The sequence below is a fragment of the Silene latifolia genome, chromosome 2 (genome assembly GCF_048544455.1).
Source record: "Silene latifolia isolate original U9 population chromosome 2, ASM4854445v1, whole genome shotgun sequence".
NCBI classification, from domain to species: Eukaryota; Viridiplantae; Streptophyta; class Magnoliopsida; order Caryophyllales; family Caryophyllaceae; genus Silene; species Silene latifolia.
The window spans coordinates 77123270-77150378 of NC_133527.1; the positions used below are offsets into that span (position 1 = coordinate 77123270).

At 35.4% G+C, this 27109-nt stretch overlaps 1 protein-coding gene across 1 annotated transcript; it reads left to right on the plus strand.

Moving 5' to 3' along the window:
• Window positions 1–25690, plus strand: LOC141640993 (protein FAR1-RELATED SEQUENCE 5-like). Its single transcript, XM_074449671.1, has 7 exons — window positions 1–220; window positions 408–523; window positions 22284–22350; window positions 22464–22532; window positions 22756–24725; window positions 24831–25100; window positions 25664–25690. The coding sequence occupies exons 1-7, from the start codon at window positions 1–3 to the stop codon at window positions 25688–25690; spliced, it is 2739 nt and encodes a 912-aa protein (XP_074305772.1).
• The last annotated feature ends 1419 nt before the right edge of the window (window positions 25691–27109 follow it).

Below are 27109 nucleotides of genomic sequence, written 5' to 3' on the forward strand. Positions count from 1 at the left end.
ATGTGTAGAGGGCTTGGGCTGTGTCACCTAGCTTTTGCTGATGATTTATTGCTCTTCAGCAGAGGTGACACTAATTCAGTCATGGTTCTAATGCGAGCTCTACACACCTTCTCAATTGCTTCTGGGCTTACCATCAACAAGTTGAAATCTGATATATATATGAATGGTTTGAATTCTGATACTGAAGCTCAAATTTTAGCCATTTCTGGTTTCAAAAAAGGTAACTTCCCTTTTAGATACTTGGGTGTGGACATTTCTTACAAGAGGTTAACTAACCATCAGTGCAATAAACTGGTGGACAAAATGGTGCTAAGGATCCACAGTTGGGGTGCAAAACAATTGAGTTATGCAGGTCGGTTAACCTTAGTAAAGGCTGTTTTGACTCAACTTCATTGTTATTGGGCTAGAATTTATCTCCTTCCTAAAGGCATCATCCAGAAAGTTGACAGCATTTGCAGGAATTACTTGTGATCTGGCAAAGATGGGTATCATAGGGTCCCTGCAGTCTCCTGGGAAAGGTGCTGTCAGTCAAAACTATATGGAGGCCTGGGGATAAATAATAGTCATGTTTGGAATATTGCTAGCATTGGTAAATACTCTTGGTGGGTTGCTAATAAGAAGGACAGTCTATGGGTGAAATGGATTCACCATTTATATGTCAAGCAACAAGACTGGTGGAATTACTCTCCTAATATCAATTCGAGCTGGGTTTGGCGCCAATTTTGCAAAGTGAAAGACAAACTGAAGATGTGTTTGGATTATCAGACCTGGCTCCTGTCACCTTATTCCACTCAGAAAACCTATGACTGTTTAATGGGTACCAGAGAAAAGGCTAGTTGGATACCCTTTGTTTGGAACCGTGTATGTCTCCCTAAGGTCAATTTCATTAATTGGCTATATGCTCAGAATAGACTTCTCACTAAGGTCGATTATCAAGTTTGGAGTAATTTACGATGGTGTCACATTGCCTCTGTGCGAATGCTCGGGAGTCCCAACAAAGATCTTTTCTTTGATTGTCATTTCGGTGCCCAATGTTTGAGTCCGGTTAGACATTGGCGGGTGTGACCTGGTCTTTTCAAATCCTTGGATTGCATTCTCGTAAACGCTTTAAGAGTTTACTCGCGATGACAGTCTTAATGGCCACTTTGCATGCTTGGTGTACCTAATTTGGTGAGCAGAACACGGCTAAACATGACAGTATGATCCCTCGTCCTGCAAAGATTCTTCTGCAACTTCAGAGTATAATTAAATTCAGAGTGCATGCTTTGGAGACTCAGGCTACTCTGAGAACCCGTGATTGGTTAAGTGATAGAGGCTTGCTTACTTCCTAATGTTAGACTTGTACTGAGCTAGTAGAGTTTGTTTTAGGGCCTTAAGGTTTTTGGTCCTACTATGATTGTAACCATGTACTTGATTTGATGAGCTTAATGAGAATTTTCACATTCTACCAAAAAATTGTATAACTCTGGTCAATTTTTGTATAACTTTGGTTCATTTTTGTATAACTTTGGTTCATTTTTGTATAATTTTAGTCCTATTTTTTGTATAACTTTAGTCCAATTTTTGTATAACTTTAGTCTTTTTTTGTATAACTTTGGTCATAAAATGTATAACTTTAGTCATAAAATGTATAACTTTAGTCATAAAATGTATAACTTTAGTCGTAAATAGTAAAAAAATCAAACAATAAATATGAAAAATATGAAAAAAAAAAATAATAATAAAAACCAAAAAAACTCATAATAACAAAAACAAAAAACCAAATAACAATAATAAAACCAAAAAACCAACAACCCAACCACACCCGAAATCTAAAATAAACCAAATAACAATAAAAAAAAAACCTAATTTAAATATCGTGTGTATAACTCTAATGCATGCAGTGTATAACTTTAATAGACAAGATGTATAACTTTAGTCCAAAAAATCAAATAACAATAACAACCAAATAAAAAAATAAAAAAACCCATACAAAAACACATATAACAAGACATATTTAAAAAAAAAAAAAAAAAAAAACAACAACAAACAAACAGATCTCGACAAAACAAAAAACAACAAACAAACAAGAAAACCAAAAACAAAACCAAAAACCAAAAACAACAAATAACAATACAAATAAAAAAAAAAAAAAAAAAAAAAACTGACACAGCAACAACAACACGATACAACCATAGCAACAACAATGAAAAACAAAACCCAAAACAATGAAAAACAAAAACCCAAAAATCTAAAAAAAGCAACACATCAACGAATCTAAAAAAAAGCAAACGAAATCTGAAAAAAAAAATCAAAAACGAAAATGGTGGTGGTGAGTGTTGGTGCGTGCGGTTCAGAGGATGCGGTGGTGGTGTTTGGTGTCGGGATGGCGCGGCAGGGTTGTTTGGGTGGCCGGTTGAGCCGGGTTGAGGAAGGAGGGTGGCCGGTTGAGGAAGGAGGGTTGAGGAAGGAGGGTGACGGGTTGAGGAAGGAGGGTGGCTGGTTGAGCCGTGGGTGAGGAGGAGGAGCCGTGGGTAATGGGGCGGCTGAAATGGTGGAGGATGGAGTTTTTATTGGTTTTTGGTTTTTGGTTTTTTTAGTTTGTTTATATTTGGTTTTTTTTTGAGAGAATGAGAGAAAGATGAGAGAGAATGAGTGTATGAGAGAAGTGTGAATGAATGAATAATGAGGAAGTGAGTTGGGAGATTAGAATGGTGGAAGAGTTATACACAATTAGGTGGAGTTATACACAATTAGGGAGGGAGATTAGGGAGGTTCATTTGTGACCCTTGAATGAGATGTAATCTCATCCCTCCATCCCTTCCATCCAAAGGCCCTTATAAGGACTTAGGGACTCAATGGATGTAAGGACCTTAGAAGAACCACTCTCTCTCTCTCTCTCTCTCTCTATATATATATATATATATATATATATATATATATATATATATATATATATATATATATATATATATATATATATATATATATATATATATATATATATATATATATATATATATATATATATAGGGTCGAAATCCGAGAACCACTAACATAATGAGAACCGTGAGAACCCTTACTAAATCATCATCAAATCTTGTTCCGAAAGTTTTGATGAATCATTTACCCTTAGTTTAGTTTATTCAAACACATTTTTAGTATACCTAATCAAAATTTATTGATTTTATTAACAAAATATAAACTTAATGTACAAAAATACAATTAGGCATACTAAAACAGTTATAGATGCACGAAAATAAATATTAGGTGCATGAAAATTGTTACATGCATGAAAATGATTACTAGGTGCATGAAAAAAACAGGTTCTACGTGCATGAGAATTAGTTATAGGTGCGTGAAAATTGTCAGATACATGAAAATGAGTAGTAGGTGCATAAGAATTAATAAAATGCATCTCGTCTCGATTTTTACCACTAGTTTATGTTTTTTAGACCAAGAAATATGTTATCTAGCCATAAAATTCCATGCCGAATCCAAATATGTCATTAGTTTTTTTTAAAAAATCTCATAAGGTGGAGTTCTCACGGTTCTCATTATCTTGATGGTTCTCATAGGATCCCAATTCTATATATATATATATATATATATATATATATATATATATATATATATATATATATATATATATATATATATATATATATATATATATATTTGGGATCCTATGAGAACCACTAGTATAATGAGAACCACTACTACTACTATTAATAATAATAATACGGACGACATTAGACTTTATTTTGTTTGAAACCTACGCGCACCCCCAAACCCTTCAATCTCATTCATTTTCCCATTTTCACTTCCTCACTCATCTCTCCTTCTCTCTCTTCGACCATCACCCTCTCCGTCATCCTTTCCGATCGCCCTCTCCGATCATCGTTAACCAAATCATATTTCCGTCACTTCTCAAATCTCAACTCATTCATCATAGCATTTTCGTTCCTCTAATCCGATTCAACCGCCATTACTGAGTTTCATTCCTACAAATTAAGGTAATCAACTTCTCAAATTCATTGCGATTCTACGCCAATTTGTTCATGCTATGTAATTTTCCTTGAGATTCATCAATTTGTCTATAGCTATTACCCCTAACTTCGAGTAATTTTCCCTAATTAAGCTAATTGATTGTTCTTATATGAGGAACTCTTAGATTTGTAGTCTTATGCTTCAACCTATGTGGAATTTTAGTTTAGTTAGAGTTAAGCAATAATCTAACCCTAATTTCTTTCTTATTCATCCATTTTAATGATTTTATGATTCAAATTAGTTAATCAGGATTTTATTCCTCTTTTATACTTCTTTCGATCATTTTTGTTCATTTCAATTATTGTTCGATTCAAGTTACAAGTATTTCTCGCTATTTTTACCAGTTTCATCAAATAGAACAATATAAATGAGGCGGATCTGGTATTAATGAAGATTGCAATCAGATGATTTTTTAGTAGAGTTGGCACTTTCTAGTGATCTTGAATTGATGTGATTCTACTTTAATTAAGTTCATTAGAGGAAAAAAAGTGGCAGGCAATGTATAATAAGATTTATGCAATAAATATTCAAATTGACAAGAATTTTAGTGCAAAGCTTTCAGGATATGGTTGGGTTTGCCTGCTTCCTGAAGCCGATCTCTGAAGTGCTCCTACTCCTACTGTGAGTGGTTATGCCATTATTTTCTTTTAAGTAGTGTTGTAAACTTGTTGATGCTGCTGCTTAGTTTACACTACTACAAATACATGCAACTACAACGGCCCTTTAACAACGCTTATTCACGAAAATCATCAAAAGACGTTGTAGAATGGATGGCGCGAATTTTACTAAACTTAATTACAACGGTTCTGTGTTGTTAACCGTTGTTATTGGTATTAACAACAGGTCATACTTTCAAAACCGTTGTTAATATAAAAACTAATAACAACGGTTGAATCTGTAATACATTTTAACCGTTGTTAATAATTTAGCGCAAAATTAGTGAAAAGTAATTACAACGGTTTGTTTAGAACCCGTTTTTATTAGGTTGTAATAACGGTTGTATACTGAGTAACCGTTGTTATTAATGTAATGCAAATCTTAAGAACAACAGATTGCTTTATTTTGCTATATGCTACAAAACACAAACACAAGCTAATACTGCTACTATATCATCCTCCATTCCTCCCTGATCGTCTCTCTGTCTTCATCTCCATCACTGTTGTCATTGACTTCTCTCCCTCATCGTGTTTATCAATCAGGTATATATGTTTCTTAGCAACGCTTATAGATATAGGATTTTTTTGGTTATTATCTAATTTGTTGATAATTTAGCTTAATTGCTTTCTTGAATTTCGTTTATTTGTTTGCCTATTATTGGATTTTCTGAATTAGTTGCCTATATATTACAAATGTAGAAAAATGACTCGAACTTGGATGATTGATGCAAATATGAGTGACCGCAACTATAAGGATGGTTTAGCCGAATTTTATGAAGTCGTTTCGAACAATTTGAAAGGTTCTTCTAGTATTGCATGTCCTTGTGAAAGATGTGGTAATATTATCTATATGGCTTTTCCGGACGTTAAAATACACCTAGAAAAGTGGAGATTTAGTCGATCCTATACACGTTAGATTTTTCATGGGGAACCATTAGAGGACGAGAATAGCTCTAAAGAACATGATGTTGAGGTACACGAAAGGCTAACTGATGATCCTGAGTTTGCCGAGTTTTTTGAGTTGGAAGAGTTGGAAGCAGAGAAGTTGAATGTTGGGTCTATAGATAATGAAGAGAATGATGATGAGTCGAATGCTTTTAAAGATGTAGGTGATAACACTATTAATTGGGATGACCTTAACAACATGTATGAGAAGTTGTGTGAGTCTGAAGTACCTCTGTATCCTGGTTGTAAGTTCACAAAAATGTCGGCTGTGGTGAAGTTGTATAATATCAAGGGGGTAAATGGGGTGAGTGACACGTGTTTCACTAGTTTTTTAGCCTTGATAAAGGAGTTGCTTCCAGATGGTAATGTTCTACCTGTTAAGACATATGAGGCGAAAAAACTAATAAGAGGAGTGGGTATGAAATATGAGAAAATACATGCATGTCCAAATGATTGCATATTGTATCGGAAATTATATCAAAACTTAACCAATTGCCCTAAATGTTTGGAGTGGCGTTATAAGGATAAGGAAGGGATCCCGGCTAAGGTGTTGTGGTATTTTCCAGTGATACCAAGATTTATAAGGATTTATGCGAATCCCAATGATTCAAAAATGTTAACTTGGCATGAAATAGGAAGAATAAATGATGGAAAGCTAAGACACCCGGCAGATGGTATGCAATGGAAATCGTTCGACGCTAAGTATCCTGAGTTCGGCAATGAACCTAGAAAATTACGTCTAGCGTTGTCCACTAATGGAATGAACCCACACGGAAACATGAGTAGCCAACATAGTACTTGGCCAGTAGTGTTGGCTATTTATAACTTACCTCCATATGTGTGCATGAAAAGAAAGTATTTGATGTTGTCGTTGTTAATTTCTGGCCCTAAATAAACTGAAAATGATATAGATGTCTATTTGGAACCTCTTCTAGATGATTTGCGAATGTTGTGGGATAGTGGGATAGAAGTATTTGATGCATATAAGAACGAAACTTTCAATTTGAGAGCGATGTTATTGTGTACAATATCTGACTATCCGGCTTATGGCGACCTTTCTAGGCACACAGTTCATGGGAAAGAGGCTTGTCCATTGTGTGGGGAGGATATCGAGTCTGAATACTTGAAGTCTTATCGTAAGTATGTGTATATGGGAAATAGGAGGTTCTTGTATCATGACCATTGTTATCGCAAGATGCAGAAAGCATTCAATGGAAGACAAGAACTTCGTCAGCCTCCTAGAACTTTGAGTGGGCATGAAGTTTATCAGAAAGTAAAGCATATTGAGATAGATTATGGAAAGAAGAGCGACTCTAAATTGTCTACTCGTGGGTATAAAAAAAGATCCATATTTTTTTGATAAACTTCCATATTGGCCTGACCTGGAGGTCAGGCATTGCCTCGATTTCATGCACATTGAGAAAAATGTCTGTGATAATATTATCAATACCCTTCTGAATGTTCCCGGTAAAACAAAGGATAAAGCCGCAGCTAGGGAAGATATGAAAATGATGGGTATTAGGCTAGAGTTGGCAGCACAGAAGAGAGATAATCGTACATTTTTACCGCCAGCAGCTTATACCCTTTCACAGAATGAGAAAAAAGAGTTATGTGCATGATTGAATGGAATTAAAGTGCCACATGGTTATTCGTCGAACATCAAAAGCCTAGTGTCGATGCAAGACCTAAAACTCACCGGTTTAAAGTCACATGATTGTCACACTTTGATGCAACAATTACTACCTGTGGCTATTAGTTCCATTTTACCTGAAAAGGTAAGATATGCTATAACTAGATTCTGTCTCTTCTTCCAGTCCATATGCGAGAAAGTCATCGATCCCGATGACGCGGATTCATTGCAGGACCTCGTTGTAGCCTCTCTTTGTCAGTTGGAAATGTATTTTTCACCCTGTTTCTTCACTCTCATGATTCATCTGACCATTCACTTGGTTAGGGAAATTTTGTACCTTGGGCCCATGTACTTGAGATACCAGTATCCTTTCGAAAGATTGATGAAAGTCTACAAGGACTATACATCTAATCGGTATCGTCCGGAAGGTTGTATTGCTGAACGCGCTATTTTAGACGAAGCTCTTTTATATTGTTATGCTCATCTCTCCCCTGAGGAGTTGATTGGCGTTCCTAAGAATCGTCATAGTGACTGGATGACCGGAAAAGGTATTAGGGGCCGGGTTGAAAAAATTGTGACACGTGAAATGTTGCATTTAGCACATACGTATGTGCTAAACAACGAAGATGAGGTGCAACCTTATATTCAACAACACAAAGATGAGCTCAAATACGATCACCCAAACAAGACCGAGAAGTGGATTGCAAACGAGCATACGAAGACGTTTGCAGAGTGGTTTAGGAATATTGTCTTAGAGTGTACGAATCAAACTGGTGATGACATCTCTCCTAGGTTACTACGTCTTGGTTTAGGTCCAAATGCCAGGGTCACCTTTTACAGCAGTTTTGCCATTAATGGATATACTTTTTACACCCGCGAGCAAGATGAGTTGAGCACAATGCAAAATAGTGGTGTGAGTTCTGAATTTGAGGCAATGCACTTTGCTACTTCAAAAGATAAAAAGCCTATTTGGGGAAAATGCCTTTATTATGGTGTTATTCAAGAAATATTGGTACTAGATTACATTAATTTCACAATGCCTTTGTTTCGATGTAACTGGGTTGATAACAACATTCATTGTGTCCGGAAGGATAAGATGGGATTTACGTTGGCCAATCTGGGTAAGGTTGGCAATAATAAGGATGATCCTTTCATAATGGCATCCCAAGCTAAACAAGTGTTCTATGTCACCGATCCTATGGATAAGAAGTGGTCTGTTGTACTGTCTATAAGTAGTAGAAGGAGTAGTCCATCCGATAATGGTGATGATGATCAGGATGTCGTTTTTGAGGGAATGGATCACTCTACCACTGTATCTTATTTCGATGATGTTGACACTGATCATGAGGACACTGAAAGCATCTATATGCGTGATGACCATGGTGAAGGTATTTGGGTTAACGAAGAAACTATGACATCCAAGAAACGTCCCCGATCCTGAGATGGTCCATAATGTAAGTTATTATTTCCTCCGTTCTCATATGATCTACCCACTGTATCTTATAATGAAATAGTAGCTGGTGTTGTCTTATTTTCTTGATCTTATTATTAGATGTGGATGCTGGTGTTGAAATTGTTTGAATAATGTTGCAAATATATGGTGCTTATAATTACGGTATGTATTGTTACAGGTTTGGACTGTAATGGAATTACAGTAATTTAAAAAAAAAAAGGTTAAACAATAACAACGGTTATATTTAAATTACCCGTTGTTATTACTTTGAACAACAGTTATATTTACATCACCCGTTGTTATTACTATCAACAACGGTTATAGTTACATCACCAGTTGTTATTACTTTCAACAACGGGTGTAGTACCCCTACCTGTTGTCACTGATTTTTTAGACATATTTCATTTTGGCGCAAATTTGGTGAAAATATATTACAACGGGTATATTTTAACCGTTGTAATAAAGTTTTGACAACGGTTGACTTTTATTGACCCGTTGTTATTAACATATAACAACGGTTTTGTTTTGAGGACCCGTTGTCAATAGTTTGTCTTAATAAAAAACTAATTTACAAACACATACAGCATACCACACAAACACACACAACACCAGTTCAACCGTTGGTATCCTGAGTTTATTATTCTCTCTCCCCCGCTTTCTACATTCTCGTTGTCGGCCATCGCCCAGTTTCCGACGCCCAGATTCCGTTGCCTTCCCTTATCATCCTGCTCGTTCTCTTTATCATCATCATCATCAGGTATGTTCACTTTAATTTTGTGTTTTGTCATTAGGGTTTTAAGACGATCATCTTTTTTCTTTTTCATGCATCTGTTTGTTTTTCGTCTTCTTTGCTATCTTTATCATCCCGCATCATCTACTTCGCTCATCTTATTAGGGTTTAGGATTTTAGAAGCTCAATCTGTTGTTTTAAATTTTCATTCCTCTTTAGGGTTTTAGATAATACTCTGCATGACGTTGTTAAGTTGTTCATTTACTATTTCATTCATATTTGGGTTTTAGGATTATCATGGGTGAAAAACGGAAAAGAAGTCAAAAGAATAATAAGCGTGGGGATGATAATAAGCCTGGTGAGAGGGGTGCTACGAAGTGCCCGCAAGCCCTTGCAGCTATAGCCGCTAAAGAGCCGCTTGAAATAACATGGAGCACGAAGGGTTTCCCTACTGGTCCAAATGCGGGTTTTTATCCAGTTGGATTGGATGTTGCACAAGACAGTTTGTGCCTATCCATTTAGATGAAATTAGAAATTTGAATCCAAAATTGAGGAATTTATACTTGGCTCGTGTAAAGGAAGACTTTGATATTGCCGATGAATGCCATGATAAGTATTTAATGCATAAGGCAGGGGATGCCGTAAGGCAGTGGAAGTGTGACGTTGCTAGGGATTGGTTTTATGTGGACAAGGCAACGGGGGAGATGCGTAAGAACACACCGGGAGACAATAAGTATCCCACCATCAGTCAGGAATAATGGGATCTTTTCAAAGAGATGAGAACTAGTGAGAAGTTTCAGGTTAAATATCCTCGCCTTTTAACGATTTACCTATCATTTTTTAATTAATGAGTTCTTTATATAATCTTTTTATTATCTCATCTACTTGCGCTTTTATATAATTATATGAAGGCCGTTAGCAGAATAAATCGTGCTAACATTTCATGTAAGAAGGGAAAATGGTATAGTTCTCGAGGCGGTTACAGAAAGATAGAAGAGAACCTCGTAAGTAGCATGCATTCCCCTGTGAGACTTGATTTTTTTAATCACAGTTGGACTTGATACACATTTACATGTATAACTATTACCATGTTAATGTGTAGGTGGCAAAGGGAGTGACCAACTTGGATCGGCATGTAACTTATAAAGAAGGGCACACGCCTAAAGGATCCCGGTCGCGTGACAAATATGATGAGGAAGTGTTAGCCAACATAGTAAGCATTATTTTATTAAGACGAGATCATTACTAACTTTATTATTTTAGCCACAAATATAATTTGAAGTTTATTTAATATATTATAGGACAACGTATTGAAGGAGGTAGAAGAAGGGAAATTCACTCCCAATGGTCGTGATGACGTTCTTGCTAGAGCGATCGGCCGACCCGAACATCCAGGTAGATTGAGGGGCGTCCCGTTACAGGTTGGAGTAACGAAATATTATGGGACAACTGTCCCGAAAAAGAAGAAAATGAAGACTAAGGCTGAGAAGGCTGACATGGTAACATTTATTCTATTATTTTCATTTAAGTTCAATTCACATGTTATTGTTGGGATAAAAATTGCTGAAACATTACATTCTTGGCACGCAGCTTCAGTTAATGGCATCCGTACTACTAAAGTTGAATGCTGGAGGCAAGCTTTCCGAAGAAGAAGTGAAGATGATGGAGGATGTCATTTATAAAGGGGGTAATAAGGTACACCAGATTGGTCAAGAGGCCGAGAAAACTACTACCTTGGCAATACATGAGAATGAAGTATTGGTCAACGAGATTCAGAAAGATCAGGTACCTAATGCTTCTGAAGTTGTAACAACTAAAGCTGATCAGGTACCTAATACTTCCTTATTTTTCTTTTATTTTTTTGGTGTAAGATCAGGGGGTGTATTCCCTGCCAGCTCTAATGCTATAACTTCTGACATCGTGCCATTGGTTAATTTTATTAGGTAAATAATGGTTTTGAAAAGGAGATGCAACTTGAGAAGACGGCTGATGGAAAACAGCATACATCTCCTTCAAGTCAGTTCACTGTTTTCAGTAAGGTATGCATGAAGTGTTTAATTAGTTAAATTTATATGAATTCTATTAAATTTTGGGATATAATAATATAAGTGTATTCTTCATGCCGTGAACAAGAGGCCAGTTATTCTTGCTGACCCTAAATTCGATAAACCATATGTGCGTGTTGGCCGGGCTCTCGTAGAAATGCCCACCAAATCAGCAGCGGAAACTGTAGTGGTTGTTCATGGCAAAAAACTTTTGCCGAATCATAGAAAAGTGGAGATAACTGAAGTCTTTCCAGGCCATGAACACTTTCAACTGCCTATCCCAGTTCGTGACGACATTACCATTCTGGGAGATGCGGTTGGAAGTTTGATCCAATGGCCTGAATCTCACATCTTCTTGGCTCATTCGTCTCCGCCTCAGCCGAAAGCAGTTGGGGTTAGAAGAAATACCTTTATATATATGTTAAATTTTTAATTGTTGAATGTTTTTATATGTTCAATTTATATGTTATTTTTTTTTTAGGGAACAAAAAAGCCGGCTAAGGCGGATAAGCCTAAGTCCACAGACATGCCAACTACCTCGTCAAGATAACAACTTGATGAGGTATTTAATTAACTTCTCCATTTTTTTGAAAACCTCCCTTTATTTATATTTTTTCTGTATTTCTAAAAAGCGTGGAAATTTTTTGTAGGGAACAAAAAAGCCGGCTAAGGCAGATAAGCCTAAGTCCCCGGACATGCCAACTACCTCGTCTAGACAAAAACTTGATGAGGTATTTAATTAACTTCTCCATTGTTTTAAAAACCTCCCTTTATTTATATTTTTTCTGTATTTTTAAAAAGCATGGAAATTTTGTGTAGGGGACAAAAGAGACGGATAAGCCTAAGTCCCCAGTCATACATGCTACTACTACCTCATCATTGAAAGAGCAGGTTGATGAGGTATTTAGTTAAGTACTCTTTTATTTTTATTACTCCAACTAGCTAGCTAGGATATGTTACCTTTGGATTTTTTATTATTTTAATTATCTTAATGTGTAGGCTGGTGGTAGTATCACAAAATCAAAGAATCATTATTTCCCCGAAGTGAAAGATGTTAGGAGTTTAAACTCCACAAAATATTCTGGGAATGATTACATGCTAAAAGTAAGAACGGTGACGATGAGGAAACTGCATGAGGAGGCTTGCGATCGCATAGAAAACGAGCAATTGATAATTATTCCGCTCGAGGAGCATATTCTAGGGGTTGAGCGCGAAGCAATTATGTCATGGGATATGCTAGCCATTTGGGCTGGCCTAGACGAGATTGATGTCCAACACCTATTTGTTTGGATGAAGTAAGTTTCTTAATAAATAATTTCATATTCTAATATTCTGACTACTAGATAGTGTTTTAAATGCCGGAATTAATACCGTAATAATGTAGTATATTGAAATTGAGAGTGATCCCCGTGAACAAGATTCCAAGTGATCAATACGGATTCCTGTGCCCCTATGTTTTATCTATGTTTATCTCGATTTTTTCGTTCGAAGATCGGGTAGATTATATTGCTCAGCAATTGGCAACAAACAAGAAGCTGGTTTTTGCCCCTTATAATGAAAAAGGGTAATAAACAAATTAATATTACGTTTCCCCTACAATTGCATTTTCATAACTAATATATGTACTTGTTAATAATGATGATGTCTCTTGATGTAGGAATCATTGGGTGCTAGTAGCCATCATGCCGACGAAGAAGAAAGTATTTTGGTTGGACTCTATACATAATCCACCAAGCGAGACTTTTAAGCGCTTGATTATTAAGTAAGTTTATAATATTGATTTATTTATAATAACATTTTCAATTTTTATTTATAGCAAAAACCTCATTTTTGCCCCTACAAAAATGAGTTTCTGCCTCCTTTTTTTTTTTTTAAAAAAAAAGGGCCTTTGAGAAGAAAAGAGCTAACGAGCAGCATCAACCCACGAAAGATTCTTATGATGGCCCTACTTTTATTACGATAACAGGGGTACGTGCTCAAATACAATACCTTAAGTGAAAAGATCTGTGTTTAATACTAATACAATACCTAAAGTTCAAGATTCTAATGTGAGCCTTCTCTCGTCTGTTTGTTTTTATGTAATAATAGGTCCCTCGCCAGCCGGATAACATACAATGTGGATACTACATTTTTCAGTTCATGTTGGAGATTATTACGCGAAGATATATCCTTATTCCAGAAAAAGTAAGTAATTTAATAATGTGTTTATTACTTTTTTTAAATTAGAGCTGATGTTGTCTTGCTTGCTGCTATACCATGATGTTGCTATGCAATATTTGATGTTGTTACAATAATGTCCTGTCTTTGTTTTTTCCGCAGTATGTAATCAACCCGTCACAAGAGCTTCAGCAGTACAAATGTTTACATATAGACGAGGTAAGAGACATGTTGGGCAAATACGTCTTAGAACATAGCAATGCTGAAGACTAAATGTATGATACTCAGAGCTTAGATCAGCTTATTAGTAAATTTTTGAGTTTTTTGTCGAAAACTACCTTACATTTAGGGGTCTTTGTAAAATAACTACCTTACTTTATTTTTTTTGTCAAATGCTACCTTTTATATTTTTGATTTGTATTTTTAGTACCTATTCTAGCTTTCCGGCCAAAAAAGTCAAATCTCTGGCATTGACTTACTCCACACGCGAGAGCTTATGTGTTTGTTTTACGTTTTTTACCTTTTAACCCTAAACAAGTCCTTTTCACTTTCACTCTTTCACTGCCTCGTCTAACTTTTACACTTCCCTCATCTTACATTTCTCTCGACAAAACAAGTATAAACCTTTGTTAATCATTCATCAAGTCCTTGCATTTGTCCTGATCATCATCATCATCGTCATCTATGTTCTTAGCTACTCGAGTTTACTTTTAGCATTTGACAGGTACTAATTTTTAAGAAAAACCCTACTTTTAACAATAAGTAGTTTGTAGTTCTTCATCTCGTTTTTCAATATCTAAGTCTTTATAAGTGTCATTGTACTTGGATTCAAGTCTTCACAAATTCTCCTCAAAAGCTTTTCTATCTTGAAGAGAAGAAGAGAAAATGAAATAGGAGGGAGAAAAAGGAAAGTAAAAAAAGAGGGGAAATAGAAGGTAGAAGAGCAGGGGAAGGATGGATATAAAGAAAACAAGAACATAAACATAAGCTCTCATGTGTGAACTTATGTCAATGCCTGAGTATTGACTTTTTTTTGGCCGGAAAGTTAGAATAGGTACCAAAAATACAAATCAAAAATACAAAAGGTAGCAATTGACAAAAAATATAAAGTAAGGTAGTTATTTTACAAAGACCCCTAAATGTAAGGTAGTTTTTGACAAAAAACTCTAAATTTTTTGTTGAAGTTAGGGAATGATTAGTTCTTGTAAATTTAACTCCTATAAGTATATATATATATATATATATATATATATATATATATATATATATATATATATATATATATATATATATATATATATATGATGTCTTTGTTGTGGTTGAATTGAATCTATTGAGTTCGATGAATCCAAATTTGTGATTTATCTTTGGTGCTGATATATGGTGCTGCTGATATATGCAGGTTTTTGAATGGCATGAAACAAATTTAATTTTTAAAAACATTAGGAGTTCGTAATAAAAACGGTTACTAAAAAAAACCCGTTGTAAATACCCTTCACAAATACCCGCCATAATATTCAACAATAGGTTTTAAAATAGGAACCGTTGTAAATACCTTTCACAAATACCCGCGCATAATATTCAACAACAGGTTTTAAACGAAGAACCGTTGTTAAAAGTCTTCACAATTTTGGTGGGAAAGTTACAACAACGGGTTTTAAAAGAAGAACCGTTGTTACTACAAATTTCAACAACGGGTATTTAGCATATACCCGTTGTTAAAAGTGTTCACAATTTTGGAGGGAAAGTTACAACAACGGTTATTCATATGACAACGTTGTTATATTATTCCCATCAAATTTTTGAAACACTTTCCACAATGGCTTACATGCAACAACAACGGCTTTTAACCGTGGTGAATACTTTCGACAACGGTTTAAGTAAATAACCTAACCGTTGTAAATACCTTTTACAACGGCCGCTTTAACAACGTCCACTTTTTCTTTTTACAACGGTTTGTACCCGTTGTTATAGACTGTATCTGTAGTAGTGTTACTTTTAGCTGAGAGTTGGATTTTCTGCCTTGGCTGAATCTATGCCTAGTATCCCGTGAGTTCGCTTTGAGCCTTCAATGATAATACAATAGCACCATTTTAATGCATGTCACTAAGGCTGTTGCACTATTACATGGTAAAAATAAGGGTAAGTGTATAAGTAAGGTTGTTGATGTGCTGTTTTATAGAGTAGTTATTTTTAAGACATTTTATTTTCATGAAATAAGATTCTATGTGTATGAAAGGTTTTATGTGCATAAAATAAGGTTCTATTTGCATGAAATAAGTGTTAAATTGGTATGAAATACAATGATATGTGTATAAAATAAGGTTCTTTGCACGAAATAAGATTCTATGTGCATGAAATAAGTGTTAAGTGGGCATGAAATAAGGTTCTATGTGCATGAAATATATGTTAAATGGGCAACAACAACAACAACAACAACACCAACAATATCAGAGCCTTAGTCCCAAAATGATTTGGGGTCGGCTGACATTGAATCATCCTTTAGAATCATCCATAGGTGAACGCACATCTCAATAAGCGAATAGAAAAGGAAAAATGAAAAACAAAAGGGGGAGCGAAAATGTAATAGAAAGTCAAGGTAAACTTACAGGTATTAAAATCGAATTTCAGATTTCTTTTATAGAAACTTAAAATTTAAATCGAGAGAAAATATTAAAACGATTTTGAAAACCGAAATAGAATTAAGGATCCGGAATGCCTTAAAAGTAAACCAAGTAAAATATATAAGAAAGTGTTCGGTAAAAAAATGTAATAAAGGAGAGAAGAACAAATAATTTAATTTTTTTTAAATTAAATAAAAACACTAAATATGTCAAAAAAATATCAAATACTAGAAATCAACATGAATCCTTTCTCTCCATTGTGCCCTCTCCGTCACCATACTCTCCTCAAGCCCTAGAAATCTCATATCGTTCTCTATCACTCTCAACCATGTCTGTCTCGGTCTTCCTCTTCCTCTAGGGACCTTTTCTGTTCTCCAAGTCTGCGACCTCCTAACTGGTGCGTCCATAGGTTTCCTTCTCACATGGCCAAACCATCTTAGTCGGTTTTTCATCATCTTGTCTTCTATTGGCGCCACTTTTACCTTTTCCCTAATCACCTCATTCCTTAATCGATCTTTCCTTGTATGTCCGCACATCCATCTCAACATACGCATCTCCGCCACACTCATCTTTTGAATGTGACAATGTTTCACGGCCCAACACTCGGAACCGTAAAGTAAGGCAGGCCTAATTGCCGTGCGATAAAATTTTCCCTTTAATCTTTGGGGCATATCTTTATCGCATAAAAACCCTGAAGCACCCTTCCATTTCAACCATCCCGCTTTAATTCTGTGAACCACATCTTCGTCTAACTCCCCATCTAAATAATAGATCCTAGATATCTGAGAAATATGACCCCTCAACAACATTCCCATCAAAAATAATACTCCCCGCCTCTGTCGATCTCAACCCCGCCACTTTAGTGAACGGACACCTCAAATACTCAGTCTTACTCATGCTCAACCTAAACCCATGAGTCTCTAAAGTCTGCCTCCACAATTCCAACTTTCTCTCCACCCCCTCTTTCGTCTCATCAATCAACACAATATCATCAGCAAACATCATACACCAAAGGATGTCGTCCTGAATATCCCTCGTCAACTCATCCATAACTATGGCAAAGAGAAAAGGACTAATTCCGGAACCTTGATTCACCCCGATGGTAATGGGAAATTCTTCCGTTCTCCCAACATTAGTGCGGACACTTGCACTAGCCCCCTCATACATGTCCTTTATGAGGTCAATATATTTTTGAGACACACACTTTCTCGCCAAAGCCCACCAAAGTACTTCTCTTGGTACCCTATCATATGCCTTTTCCAAGTCAATAAAAGCCATATGCAAGTCCTTCTTCTTGTCCCGATGTTGTTCCATCAACTGTCTCATGATAAAAATCGCATCCATAGTCGATCTCCCGGGCATAAATCCAAATTGGTTATCCGAGATTTCTACACATCTCCTAAGCCTTTGCTTAATTATCCGCTCCCATAACTTCATCGTATGACTCATAAGTTTGATTCCCCGATAGTTGGAACACTCTTGAACATCACCTTTGTTCTTGTACAAAGGGACAAGAGTGCTTCTCCTCAAAGCTGATGGCATCTTGTTGCTCCTCCAAATTTTGTTGAAGAGCATGGTTACCCATTCGATCCCTTTCTCCCCGAAGCACCTCCAAACTTCTATGGGTATACCATCCGGACCCTCTCCTTTCTTTGACCCCATCTTCCTTAACGCCTTTCGAATTTCACTCTTTTGTATTCTACGAACAAATTCCCGATTAACCATGCTTGGTGTTACTTATACATCCCCAAAACCTTGTTCCTGATGTCCATTGAATAAAGTATCAAAGTAAGAACTCCATCTAGCCTTTATTATATTAAATGGGCATGAAATAAAATTATATGTGCATAAAATAAGGTTATATGTGCATGAAATAAGGATTTATGTTCGTTAAAAAGTTCTTCAGTTGCATCAATTGGTTATATTATTATACTAATTACTGTTGGTTAGGAACGTTAATTTTATATGGGCATGAAATAGATTATATGTGCATGAAATACAGTTCTATGTGCACGAAGTAAAGTTCTATGTACCTGAAATAAGGGAAATGACCATGGACGAGATTTAATATATTTACCGACCTTTTATGTTAATGTGGTATAGCAAACAGGAGCATTCATTTTATATGAATTTCCAGCATACATTATTTAATTGAATTCCTGCATTCTGAATCCCAAAATGAATTCCTTTTATCTTAGCTTGCAGACTCTTAATTATATCCATGATGATCCCTTTTTGTCTTCTGACCCTTTCATTCACTCCGACTTCATTTCGTTGGAGCCAGATATGGTAATTCATTGCCATGAATGCATGGCGATTATACTTTGTCTGAATTTGGTCCATCTCCTCATAGCTATCCACTGCATGATTCCAGTTTGAGGTACCTGAATGTGCAGTAGCTTTGCCATTCTATCCATGAGCAGCCTACTTACTGTATTCATAGGTCTGAAATAGGTGGGGATGGCTTTATATTCCATTCCTACAGAGTACACATTCCTTATCACTACTTATGCCAAGCCTGTACAATTTATCTTTCAATTGTAAGGCCTTCATTTCAATCAATCAACAAATAAATTTGTGTTTGGGACACTGCAATTATTCCAGATTTTCTTGTGCCAATAGTTATACTTTACTCGTGAGTAGTGACTGATAGACTAATCCATCATACAAATAACTAAGATACTAGCATTCTCATTTCATCTTTTTTTATTGTATTTTAAAGGCTATTAGCTCAATGGTAGAGCGATGTGCACATTTTGCACAAAGGTATGGGTTCGAATCCCATATAGCCTATTAAATAACAAATCCCATGATTGACAATACTGTAAATTAAGATTAAGCGGGCTATAATCATGCTTGGACAAAGTCGAGCAAGCCATAATTAGACACGCGTGTGCAATAAGAACGCCTAGGCAGTGTAATAGGTTTATAGTGATCGGAAATTCAAAGGCGAGCATATATGTAGAAATATAACCATACGTGCACGCCTTACTTGAAATAGGATTGCAATTTACAAGGTCCGGTCGCTAGCATTATAAATTTAAAAGAAACACTAGTATTTCATAGCCAATATGGGAGTCGAACCCACATCTTGTGCATTGCATAATACTCTGCCATTTGAGCTAATTGGCATTCGAAATAAGTAAAATGTAAATAACAGCACATCACCTTCTTTAAACTCCATTCAAGTTTCTTGTTAGCTTCCTTGAATCAGTTGTACAACGAAAGGGAGGAAAGAAGCACCATTCATCATGACTGTAGTCGGGGCCATTGAAACATGGCCAAGTTCAACCTCCCTTTGAGTTATCATGGATCATCTGAAGGTGCTCGAGAATGCAAAGACAGACGGGCTAATTAAACTCACAAGACGCAGAATGACGGATTGATTACTTTCTATGAGTCTGATGAAGATGTCGACATAGTCGAAGATCCAGGGAATGACCCTTTTGTGGTTGTGGTCACCACAACGATTGGGGAAATTTCAAAGTGGAAAGGATATTGGTTGATTCTCCTAAACTTCTTGACATATGATCTCGTCTCAGAAGTCGGTCTTAGGAATGAAGTTTAATAAGAATTAAAGTTATTTTGAGACTCTACTTGATGACCAGAATGCTATGTCCTGGAGTTGCCCATCCCAATTCCCAATGTCAGAGGCACAAAATCTTACATATGCCTCTAAATCCTAGTGGCATTCCACCCTTTGTTTGGGTCTAATGCTCTTTGGCAGGGATTCCTTAAACCTCTTAAACCAACAAATGCTATTTTTCCCTATGTTCGGGGAGGGACTTAACACATTCCAACTCATGAGAAATTATCAAACAGGAAGACACAATAAACACATCCAAAAGTCGTAGGAACCACAAAATTGTTATTTCTAACCAGACAGTTATCAATTCACATTTAATTTCAGCACAAAGCATTATAGTATTGCAAGTATACCAACTAAATTTACGAAACTACATGATTAAATATAAATGAAGATGCACATGCATCCAACCTTATATACTGTTAACATATCAATGTGACACCCTGAAGTATAAGTTGGAAATGACATTTGAATAATAATATTGTTGGCAGTAGCGCTCGCTACAAATTTATCACGTATTTCGAGAATCACTTATCTGATTTGAGTTCTTCACACTAAGCGGGTGTTATACACGTAAAAATAAGCTTTGGTAAATAGAAATATTGATTAGATACACAAAAATAATCAGTGCATAGACAAAAAAATGATTGGGAAGAAAGGAGTATTTATTGTGGATTCCTTATAAAATCACAAATGTTCGAAAAGGGCACAACGAGATGACACATTAATATTTCTTAATCAAATTTATTACTATGTATATAGAAATAAGCTTAGGTGCATAAAAATACTCAGTAGATGCACCAAAATAACCACTATATACACTAAATAACAGATTAATTTTTTCTATGAATAAAGATAGAAAGTTGTGCGTTTCTAGTCAGATATACAGCCTAAGAGTTGATAATATTAAGGAAAAACTAAACAACCTTGCAATGAATCTAGGTCAAAATCATATTAAGGCAGAATTAGTACTAATAACAACAAACAACAATTAACTACAAACAACAATGGAGTATTGTCTAATTTTCATATTTTACTGTCTATGAACCGTAATCTACTGCATATCAAGCAATATAATTTGACATTAGATCAAATTAGGTTTAAAACAAAATCAATCATAGTAATTTGGCATAAACTCATAGTTTAATTAAAATAATACGAAAATGATATCATCTAGGTTACAAAATTGAAGAGATTTGATCATGAAATTTACCTTTTATTAATGATGGTGAAGGAGGAAAATTATGGTTGTTGGCTATGTTGAAGCCAAAGATGCGCAGAGAGAGAGAGAGAGAGAGAGAGAGAGAGAGAGAGAGAGAGAGAGAGAGAGAGAGATGTGGTGCATTTGTGATTTTTGTAAACACAGGAATGATTAGTCGTTGAATCGTGACTAATCTAGTGGTAATATAAGAAGTTCTCATGGTTCTCATTATACTAGTGGTTCTCACCGGATCCCGACCCTATATATATATATATATATATATATATATATATATATATATATATATATAGAGAATTTGGATCACATGAGTCCTACCTAATTATTTGAGTCCATGAGTCCATCTACAATATCACACATGAGTCATAACAATACTGATTTATATCAAGCTATTAGTAAGGTTATTTTCGTCATTTCCTAAACTTATTATATAAACCCTATTATCAGCTCAATTCTCACCATTTGAATTCATTCACTTTCTCTCTCTTCTCTCTCTCTTCCGCGTTCACGCTGTTCATTCTTACGCCGTCATTTTTCGCGCGTTGTCGTCTTTCTTCGCTCTCGTTGTCATCTTCACCTGTGTTCATCATCATCCGTCATCGTTTTCCAGCGATTTTCTTCATCATTCGTCTCAGTGGCTCATCCTCATTGACTTTTTCATCATCCGTCATCTTCATCTCTTTTTTCCTCAGTTTTAACATATTCAATGTCAGGTATTTCATCGTTTTTGCTTCTTTTTTTTCATGTTTTAATTTTTCATTCTGTTTTCCTGTTTATTGCATGATGTTTTATTATTATTGTATCTTCGACTGAATTCGTTGTGTAATTACTGGTTTTTTGTTATAATTGATGTTATAATTCATCAACATCAATCACGGATTCATCAATTCGTGCTATTTTATGCATTAAAATCATGTACTGATTACCTACTTTCTTCAACATGTAGTTTTTGCTATTTGATGTGTTAAAATTTATTCTATGTTTTCTTCAACTTCTACTTCTGTGCTAATTGACGTATAAAAATGATGTACTAATTGTCTGTTTTCTTTATCATTAAGTTTATTTTGGATTCACTGCTTGTGTTTACTTCAAGTTTTGATCGTTATTTAACAGTTTCCTTAATATCACTTTTTATCAGTAGAGTATCATAATTAATTCTGAATAGTATCACATTTTATAGTTTCTGTTTGCCTGATTACTGCTCATTAGAATCAGTTTCCTTTTTACATTATCACATTGAGTCCTTTACAGTATCATAGGCTGCAGTACATGACTGGTAATTACTTTCTGTACATTAGTATCACATGTTATGCTTCAGAATATCACATTGAGTCCTTTACAGTATCATAGGCTACAGTACATGACTGGTAATTACTTTCTGTACATTAGTATCACATGTTAAGCTTAAGAATATCACATTGAGTCCTTTACAGTATCATATGCTGAAGTACATGCCTGGTAATTACTTTCTATGCATTAGTATCACATGTTATGCTTCAGAATATCACATGTATTCCTTCACAGTATCGTAGGCTGCAATACGGTTGCGTATTTATTTTATATTCATCAGTATCACATTTTATGTTACACAATATCACATGCATCCCTTCACAATATCATAGTTTTATAATAATCTAGTTATATTTGTTATAATTTGTTTATTCAAATTCTCTTGTTGTAGAAAATACTTTCGTTGTCCCTGTGGTACCTGTTCCTACTCCACAATGCATAGACGTTGATGAGGTGCATGCTGGGAATCGTCTTTCTTTGATGGTGACCCCTGGAGGTTCTGAGGGAGTGGGTCGAAATATTGCAACTGAATTTACACCTACAATAGGACAAACTTTTGCTACGTTAGACGAGGGTATACAGTTTTATGAGACTTATGCAATAGCATGTGGTTTTGAACCAAGGAAATCTTCAACGAAAAGGTTTCGTAGTAGTGGAGATATTAGGACAAAATTGATTATGTGTCACCGGGAAGGATTTAGGGATTCTAAGCCGACAATATTACCCATTACTGGTGAGGAGGAGGAGCCAATGGTCAAGGCCTATAATCCGAAGAAGACTAAGGTTACTAGGATTGGTTGTAAAGCTAGGATTTTTTTTAAATTTGTTATTAAAGAAATTGACCAAGTTCAAGTGCCACTCTTTGTTGTTGATCAGTTTCATGCTGCCCATAACCACCGTCTTTCTCCACTCAAGTATAGAGAATTTCATAAAAAATGTAGAAACCTTGCTTTTCAACATAAACAAACCATCGTTGATAATTGCAAGGTCAATATTGGCCCAACCTCTACTTTCAGGTCCGTCAAGGAATATGTTGACGGCTATGAAAATATTGGAGCTTTTTTGACTGACTTTAAGAATTTTGGAAGGGAAATCAAGTGTTTTATAGGTCTTAAGGATGCTCAAATATTTGTAGACCAGTTGGAAACCCTTCATGAAACGCAGGAAGGTTTTTATTATGCCTATGATATTGATCAGAATAAGTGTTTGTTTCGTGTATTTTGGGCTGATGTAGCAGCACGTCATAATTACGCTCTATACGGTGAGGCGGTGACTTTTGACCCAACCTATTCAACTAATAAGTACGACATGATCTTTGGTCCCTTTACTGGTGTTGATCATCACAAGAATTCCGTCACTTTTGGCGCTTCGCTTATGTCTAGGGAGAATGACCAAAATTTTAAATGGATTTTCACAAAATTCTTAGATTGTATGGGTGGGAAGGAACCCCATTGCTTTTTTACCGATCAATGTCCTGCTATGAAAATTGCAGTCCCTGCTACTTTTACGACTACTGCCCACCGCTATTGCATGTGGCATATTATGAAGAAATTACCTGAAAAGTTAGGCACGACAGTGACCAAAGAGACTGACTTCGTCACTCGTCTGAATTCTGTTGTTTGGGATTCAGACTTAGAGCCTTCTGACTTTGAAGAGAGGTGGTGTTTGTTGATCAGTGAGTTTCAATTGGAAGATAATTCATGGTTGCAATATCTGTTTTTCAAGCGGCAACGTTGGATTCCGGCGTATTATCGTGATATTCCTCTTGGTTGTCTTTTAAGAACAACGCAACGCTCTGAGAGCGAAAACAGCTTCTTTAAGCGGTTTGAGAATCCTCATGGCACACTTGTTGAGTTTTGGATGCGCTTTCAAAGTGTTATGGATCAGCAACGTTACACCCAAAAATCTCTTGACAGAGATAGTGATCACTCCCTACCTCAAACCAAAACCCTTCTTAGCCTTGAGGTTCATGCATCGACTGTTTATACGCACGCTCTCTTTTATGAATTCCAACAGCAGTGCGTTGATTCTCTAAACTCATGTAGTGCTGGTGATTCTTCAAGGGAGGGCAGTACAAGGTTCCTAGAAGTTGAAAATTCTATCTTCAATAAGACTAACACTGTCGCATTTAATCCTTCAACGTTTGATGCAACATGTTCATGCAAGTTGTTTGAGAGGAAGGGATACATTTGTAAACACATCATCTGGATTTTATCAGGTAAAGGGATCAAAAAGATACATGATAAGTATTTTCTTAGTAGGTGGACAAAGAACACTAAAAAAATGCCCTTGTATGATGTTCACGGTCAATTGTTGGATGATTTTAATTCGTCGAATGTCACTAAGCTTCAGATTTCGACTGTCTGGTCTGAATTCTACTCAACATTAACACTGCTCAAATCTCTGCCTGAAAATCACATAAATGAATTGACTTCATTACTGAAGACATTTTGACAACATTTCAAGTCTGGTGCTGAAAAATTGACTAAACAACAAGAGTTGGAGATGCTCCTTGGGGTTAAGTCTTCATCTGAGGTCCGTATACTACCTCCTGTTCAATCAAAAAACAAGGGTAATGGCAAGAGGTTGATGTCCAAGAAAGATCAGTCCATTGCAAAGGCACAAAAGCCGAAAAGATTTTGCAATAATTGTGAACAAATGGCACATCATGATAAGCGGAATTGCCCTAATGCAGCTGTTGATACATCACAACACTCGTTTGATCATGAATCTGATGTAAGTAATTTGTCTTACAACTTTTATTATTTCACTTTTACGTGTGCTATACCACAGTTGCTGAAGTGTGACCCTGATAAACAATATCACAGTCCATGCAAAAAAATATCACATTCCATGGTAAATAATATCAGTACCTTGTTAACCACTATCAGAATATATACTTGATTGTAGACAATATCATCCCAATATTAAAAAAATATCACTTATTTAAAAGGTGTCTACTTTGAAACAATATCACAATCATTTAAAAACAATATCACTTGTCACTGGCAACATTTATCAATTTTAAATCCCTATCTATTTTCAGAATCAACCAAACAATATCAACACGTGTATTCAATAATATCACATTATGTACCCCAATAATATCAAACAAAAAAGGATTTTTATATCCCTAGCCACTGTTGTTGTTCCTGAGGATTAATATCACAACAACTAAAACATAATATCATACAACCCTTGAAACAATATCACAGTTTTCCGTTTGATCAAAAAGAAATTATATTTTGTCAAACTTATTACTGACGTTATGTCACTGTTTTTGTCTGTTTGTTTTGCAGATTTCTTCACTTGTTGATAGTGATTAAGGGCTTCTGGATGCTGAGGAAGTTTATTTTACATCATCAACTTTTCACAATCGAGTTTTTATTACTTATACTATTCAATTTCTTTCTTGCATGTCATTCCAAATGGCATGATTTTTGTATTCTCTCCATTTTTTTTCCTTGTATGTCATTCCAAATGGCATCAATTTTGTATTCTCTCCATTTGGGTATAAATATTATAAAAACCGCATAATTACTAATGTTGTTTTGTTGCCATTATTAAATACTATCCCACCTCATTTGAAGGTTTATCACACTTGATTCAAAAAAAATATCATCATAATAGTTAAACAATATCACAACATTACACTTGCTTGTATACGTATTTTATTATATTGTATTATATTGTAAAATACTACTAAGGAATATCACATTTCAAGTGAAACAATATCACCAGTATTCATAAATATTACCACTACAATTGGATGTTTTTAGGAAACAATATTACAAAAATATGATTAAAATATCACAGTACATACTAGACAACATCAACCAGTGAGTGAATTAATATCACAATTTTGTCTGCTAAATAATATCACAACTTATCCAACTAAAAAGGAATTTTCAATCCCTACCCCCTGATTTATTTTAGAGAATAAATACAACAATATCAACATGTTTACGGAACAATATCACACTGGGTACCAAAACAATATCAAAGAAAAAAGATTCAAACAACCTAGTCTGCTGTTATTATTTCTGAGAACTAATATCACAACAACTTAAGCAAAGTATCAAACAACTCCTGAAACAATATCACAGTTTACTAAGAGTTGATAAAAAAAAAAAGTTATATTCCTACCAGTGTCCCTAAAACAATATCACACAACTCCTGAAACAATATCACATGTCTGTCCTACCAGCATTACAATATGTGACAATATCAACCATTGTACTTAATAATATCACAATGTGTACAAAAAAAGTTATCCAACTTAAAAGGGAATTTTAAATCCCTATCCGTTGATTTATTTTAGAGAATAAATACAATAATATCATCATGTTTACGGAACAATATCACACTGGGTACCAAAACAATATCAAAGAAAAAAGATTTTAACAACCTTGTCTGCTGTTATTATTACTGAGAACTAATATCACAACAGCTTAAGCAAAGTATCACCCAACTCCTGAAACAATATCACAGTTACTAAGAGTTGATAAAAAAAAGTTATATTTCCTACCATTGTACCTAAAACAATATCACACAACTCCTGAAACAATATCACATATCTGTCCTACCAGCATTACATTCCTAGTCCTACTTTTGTCCTCTTCCTCTACCTCTCCCTCTACCTCTATTATTAAGATTTGCAGTCGTATTCAGTCGTTTGTACTGGATTGTGGGTGTTTCTGCATCATGTTCACCATCTTGTTCGGATTCAGGTAGTCTGTCAAAAC

Bases quoted from the DNA above. Each gene is read 5' to 3' on its own strand.
- LOC141640993 (XM_074449671.1), top strand. From the start codon at position 1: ATGTGTAGAGGGCTTGGGCTGTGTCACCTAGCTTTTGCTGATGATTTA. The intron at 221-407 runs GTAACTTCCCTT...TTATTGGGCTAG, and splicing joins CATTTCTGGTTTCAAAAAAG to AATTTATCTCCTTCCTAAAG. The intron at 22,351-22,463 runs GTAATTACTTTC...TCTGTACATTAG, and splicing joins TAGGCTGCAGTACATGACTG to TATCACATGTTAAGCTTAAG.